The 6,392-nt window shown below is 39.7% G+C and overlaps 1 protein-coding gene across 1 annotated transcript; it reads left to right on the top strand.

The window, feature by feature from the left end:
* The first annotated feature begins 1,263 nt into the window (after positions 1 to 1,263).
* LOC122799804 (toll-like receptor 5) lies at positions 1,264 to 5,014 on the top strand. Its single transcript, XM_044069109.1, has one exon. It carries the CDS (start codon positions 1,965 to 1,967, stop codon positions 4,578 to 4,580), a length of 2,616 nt encoding a protein of 871 aa, XP_043925044.1. The 5' UTR covers positions 1,264 to 1,964; the 3' UTR covers positions 4,581 to 5,014.
* Positions 5,015 to 6,392: the final 1,378 nt, after the last annotated feature.

Genomic DNA, 6,392 nt, shown 5'->3' with positions numbered 1-6,392 from the left:
CAGGTACTCATCTGTCACAAATCACTCCTGACACTCCTCCACCCACTCCATCCAGCCTGTACTCTCTTCTTCACCTCTCTTCCACACTCACCTTTACTCTGAACTATTGACCCCAAGTATTTAAACTCATCCACCTTCGCCACCTCCACTCCTTGCATCCTCACCATTCTTCTATCCTCCCTCTCATTCACACACATATATTCTGTCTTAGTCCTGCTGACCTTCATTCCTCTTCTCTCTACAGCATATCTCCATCTCTCCAGGGTCTCCTCCACCTGTTCCCTACTCTCACTACAGATCACAATGTCATAAAAAATATAAAATAAATATAAAATAAATAAATAATATAAATATAATATAAAATAAATTTTAAAATATAAAATTTGTAAATCAAATCCAAGTATCTGTAATCATTGTAGAAGTAAAGCATAAAGCAGTATGCACACTCAGAGTTTTGAACAGTGTTTATTGCAACTGGGGAAAAATAGCCAAGTTATGGGACACTGGAATGGCTGCACGTGGGGGAGGGGGCTGAGTGGAGGATTGATTGGGAGGGTCTGGGTTTGCACCCCCTGCAAAAGATCCTGAGGGCTCCCCTGATGGCAGACCCTTTCAGTGTGGAACTTGAAGGAGAGGGCAGCTTTTTTTATATAGTTTGTTGCACAGTATAAAAATGGTTACCCTTGTCATATCACTCTCAGCTGTCCCTGGTTTTAGCAAAAAGTGTAGCTCCTGTCCTCTTAATCACTCTTAAAACCAGTTAATTTTGGAGAAGATGTGCATTACAGTGACTAATAATGACAATGATTAGAGTTATAGACTTCTTTTACTTCAGAAAATATATACTTTCACGAGTCTTAGTCTGTCAATATGTCAGGTTAAATCGTGTTAATATTTTAAAAGTGTTCCTGATTAGTTTAACATACCTCTCAACTGTACAGATTTTGGCAGCATGTCCAGATCTTTTTGTGTCATATTTTAGTCTGTTTGTCATAAAAATTGTGGTCTTCCGGGAAATCATTTGTTTGAAGTCAGAAATAATATCAGACATTTCAGTTTCAGACTTCATACCCTTCAGAAAATTCATAAAGTCTTTCGGCTTTTTCCGGTTAGGGATCGCCACAGCGGAATTTCAGTCCGCTAATGATTGGTAGTGGATTTTTACCGTGCCGAATTGCAAACCCGACGCCCAACCTTCAATGAAGGCACGCCGATTCACGCTCGCACCAACCTGCACAACGTCACTAGACCGCGAGGTGGGTATGTAGACAGAAGGCTCTCCAGCCGAGAATCGAACGGGAGAACCTCTTGCTGTGAGGCAACAACGCTAACTGCTGCGGCCTGCAAATTTGTTATTTTATCAATTTTCTAAGTTTATTTGATGAAGACTTTAAAGGTGTCCCTGTTTTGTGCCTTTCTCCCCCAATTATTTATGACTTTGTCCATATTTCTTGCTTTAAGAGGTTGAGAAGTATGGGTCTGGATTTGTCACTGATTCTGGGGGTCCCGGTTACAAAATGTAAAATACGACAATATAAGAATACGCTTTCTCTTTTTTATTTGGAAAAATGGGTCCCATTTTTCACATCGGAAAAGGCGGAACCTCAGACGTTAAAAGCAGAAAGGCGGATGTCAGTTCTTGTGAAATTCCCTGAAAAAGTAAGACCTCGCGGTAGATGGAGTTTCCCAAACAAGCGTTCAACGGGTGAACCATCAGCTGAAGAGCGATTTATTTAGTAAACGGCCATGAAGAATCGTGAAGACTTGTTGGTTTTCCTCGTCAACGTTTACAAGCACCAAACGACTTCCCCATGAAGTTCCCAGCAGGACTTTACTGGTATCGGATAACCAGCTGGTGGGTGGGGGCTCTGGGATGGCGCATCCGTTCGTGGACCTCCGCAGCACAAGGATTACCTAAATTGTAGCTGCATAGGTTGGTTTACCTAAACTGTAACTAGAGCACTATGTGTGACCGGGACTGCATCTCACGTGGACTGTTTTTCCTTCTCCTGTGGTCTCCCCTTTTTCTGATCGATGCTTACTGTGTGGATCGTGGAAACGGCGTTGTAAGGTGCTTTACTGAAACCAGGATCCCAGACGTGCCATCTGACACAGTCGGGATAGACCTAAATGTCAACAACTATATCAGCTCGGTCACAGAGTCCTCCTTCCGTATCCCACTACTCAATCTCTCGTTTCTTTTACTCGGGCTTCAGAAGGGTGAAACGCCGCTCTTTGTAGGGGCAGGTGCTTTCAGGAATGTTCCCAATATTCAGTACCTGGATCTGGGTGGAAATGGCCTGATCCAGTTGGATCCAGATGCCTTTATTGGCTTGAGAAAGCTGCAAACATTATATCTGGATGTTAATGGGCTTGGTGATTCTATCTTGCAGGAGCGCTACTTTCGGGAGTTAATATCGTTGCAGAAATTGGTACTCGATGGGAACAGAATTTCCTCTGTCATACCCCATGACAGTTTCCGAAACCTGAGCTTTCTGTCACACTTGTCACTGAAGCTGAATCAAATTTCTCATATACGTGGTGATCATCTGAACAATTTCCGAGGGATCCGTTTTGCACTCTTTGACATTTCATCCAATCACCTTAATAGAGGGCACTGGGACTGGGGTGGCAACCCTTTTCGAGACATAGCATTTGACATTCTGGACCTGTCTTCTAATGAACTCAGTTCTGTGAATCTCCAGAAGTTGCTGTCTTTCATTTGGGGCACAGACATTTATCATCTGAAATTAACCGATCTGATCCTGGGTTCCTTGTTTGGGTACCACAATATTGCTGGTCCCGACAATGAGACCTTATCTGGGCTTAATAACAGTGAGCTGATTATACTTGATCTCTCCTTGTGCTCAATTTTTTCTCTGGTACCTCATTTATTCTCACACTTACATACCTTGAAATTGCTGTCCTTGTACAAGAACAATATAAATCAGATTGATCCTGGGGCATTCATGGGGTTAGACACCCTACAGGTGCTTAATCTTTCCAGCAACATGCTAAGAGCTATTCATAAGTCAGACTTTGATGGCCTCTGGAATGTTGGTTATATTGATCTTCAACAGAACCACATTGGAATAATTGATGTTGGAACATTTAGTAACTTAAAGCATCTGTTTACAGTAGATTTACGGGATAATGTTCTCTCTACACTCTTGCTTGAGCCCCATGTAACCAATTTTTACTTGGGTGGTAATCGAATGGAAGTCTTAAATATACCTGAAAATAACAATAAAACCAGTATTCTTGACCTTTCAGAAAACAGACTTGAAGATCTATCCCTGTTGTACTCCTTAATTAAAATGCCGATGCTTGAGAGTGTTGTACTGAGAAACAATAATCTGAAGCGTTGTTCATTTGATGGAATAATTTCACCTCTTAATCAACTGAAACACCTTGAACTTTCACACAACTTCCTGTGGATAGCCTGGGACAGTGGTCAGTGTCTAAAAATATTTCACAATCTCACAAAATTAGAAATACTTTATCTAGATAACAATTTTCTTTTACATCTCCCACATGGCATTTTTAATGGTTTAATTTCGCTTAGATATCTAAACTTGTCTTTTAATTCACTGTCTTACGTTAGCACTGATGTTTTCCCTCAGACTTTAGAGGTTTTGTCATTATCAAACAACCGCCTTGTTTCACCAAATCCAGACGCGTTCAAGTATGTAAAGTTTTTCGGAATTATGGAAAACCCACTTGCATGTGACTGCCATTTAAAACCCTTTATAGATTGGCTCATTGGCCTTAATTTGACATTGAATGAGTATTTGTTAGAAATAAAGTGTGCATGGCCTCCCGAATTTCAGGACATTTCTGTAATATACCTTAACACTTCAGACTGTATCATTGAAGATGGTAAAAATTTGGAACTCATTAAGTTCTCAATGTTTGCATCATTTGCATCACTGCTAACACTGTTTGTAACTTCACTGATCTTATATAACCACTACAGGGGAATTTGTTTTATGTGGTACAAGAAACTAACTGAAAAGTTGTTGTACGGCCCGAAGCAAGACAGTGATGGTTTTCTGTATGATGCTTATGTATGCTTTACTGGCAAAGATATACAATGGGTGCAGAATGCTATTCTACAACATTTAGACTTTCAGTTTTGTGATAAAAATAAATTCAGTATGTGTTTTGAGGCACGAGACTTTATTCCTGGGGAAGACCATGTCACAAATATAAGAAACGCTATCTGGAACAGTAGAAAGACTCTTTGTATTGTGACAAGATCTTTTTTGAAAGACGGAATGTGTATTGAAGCCTTTAATATTGCTTATGGAAGATTGTTTAGTGAACTGAAGGATGTGATTGTGTTCCTTGTTGTAGGAGGGATTCCAGAGTATGAATTAATGAAAAACAAAATGCTCAGAGCATTCATTAAAAGTAAATATTATTGGAGATGGCCAGAGGATCCACAGGACCACAGCTGGATCTTGGACCGGATTGCACATCAGCTCGTACAAAGAGTACAAGTGAGTCATCTGAGTACAAAAAAGACATTCAGTTTATTTACACTACTTTCAATAGCAAGAAGAAGTAAAAAGAGATGAATGTGAAATGTGACATTAATGATAGTGCAGTTCACATACTGGAACTTCTTTCAGGCATCCAAGGTTTGAAATTCAAAGAAGTGTACTTAAGTCCAGTTCTGTCTGTTTTATCATGACAGAGCCTCTAGATATAATTTATTTCAGGCTGCATTTGATACTTTTCACTGACAACTAGTTGTAAAGTCCTCTCCCTCATTCATATCAGCTGAGAGGATTCTTTATGGACCATGCTTGAGAGTGTTTGTAACACTTCTCCATTTAAATAATGTACTACCATTTATTGATTCACATTAGCTTTTGTGCCTTGCAGTGCAGCTGGTCACATCATGATAGTTTGTTGCTAAGAACACATCTAGGTAGAAAATAAGACCAAGTTCAGAATGGAAGTAGTCAATATCTAACACAATAAAGCAGAATTTTTATTGGTGTTCTTACTTTTCTTGTATTTTTCAACACTGTGCTGGATTTGTTCTTCCTTTTGCCACTTGAACACGAGAGACAGGTATGTGTCCCAGAGACTGCCCCTTCTATGGAACAGGCTTCCCATCCATGTGAAGCTGAGCTTGTCAGTTACCCAGTTTAAGCACAACCTAGACCATTGGATGGGGAATAGGAAATTTACACTGGGCCTTGCACCCGTGTCCCATATGTACAGAGGTAGCTTATAAATTCCTGTCCCTCAGTCTCCTGTTTGGATACAGGACATCATTATTCTTTTGGGAAAACTTGGATAGGCTAATAAATCCCCCCATCCTTTGCTAATTATGTCTAGGGTTCCTCCATGTCTTTGGATCATGCATCAGATTAGAGTACGCCTGATAGGAAGGATACATTTGTACACACAATCTAAAAAAAAAAAAAATGGAAGTACCACTTATTGACAATAGCTTTGTAAGTGCTCCGTGGCTATAAGAATTGTGATGTCTGACAACTTGATATAGTGTGTGCCCATTTCCATTTCTGTATCCTAATCGAAGACTTAACATTTTAGAGATGGGAGTTTAATACACAGAAATCATAGCAGTGTCAACCAGTTATAATTTTCCCCTTCTGTTAACTGTTCAGTAAAAGCTAAAAGAAAAATTTAGACAAGCTACAGTCTCCACTGTTTTATTCCTTAAACCTCTTGTATTAGAGGCACATGGGATATATGCATATGACCACTTAAGGACATCCAATGTTTACTTGGCTAAATTTTTCTTTTAGTTTATACTGCTTGGTTTGTCTGTGGGACCTTTTTACTCTTATTAACTGTGTTACTCCACTAGGTGTTGATGTTGTGTAATGCAGAAGCACTGTCTGATTAAGTGATTTATTCAGGGACACACAGTATGCCACTGGAAACTGAGAATGTCTCATCAAAGAATGTAGGGCAACAGAGCTGTCTTGTCAGAACGGTCAGGCAGCCCACTCCTTTGCATTAGAGAATGTATTCTTTTGCTTTACCACCTATGCACTCTTTTGTGGGGTAAGAGTTTATGTGCTTTCTTTCAGCTTCCTCAGTAGTCGCCCCAGACATTATGTTAAAAATCCTGAGGCATCAATATTCTTTTTTCTTTATTATGAATTGCAAAACATTGTCACATAAATTCTGTACAGATTTGCAGATTCAGCTAGGGAATGATCGGTGTTTGCAATGTCAATAGAAATTGCTACATCCATTCACATTCACGCTGTAGCTCTGCTGTCCACTGTGCAAAGGAGTGGTTGCTTGCTGTAGTGGATAATGTAGGTCTCTTGAGTTTGTCATAACATGATATGAGTAGTCTTTGGTATATGATTCATTCATTTTGCAATGAGATCTGTCTTTGT

Source organism: Protopterus annectens, chromosome 4.part0, assembly GCF_019279795.1.
Source record: "Protopterus annectens isolate FY-2018-M chromosome 4.part0, PAN1.0, whole genome shotgun sequence".
Lineage (NCBI taxonomy): Eukaryota > Metazoa > Chordata > Ceratodontiformes > Protopteridae > Protopterus > Protopterus annectens.
The sequence above is the reverse complement of the archived record's forward strand: the minus strand, read 5'-3'. Positions and strand labels throughout refer to the sequence as shown.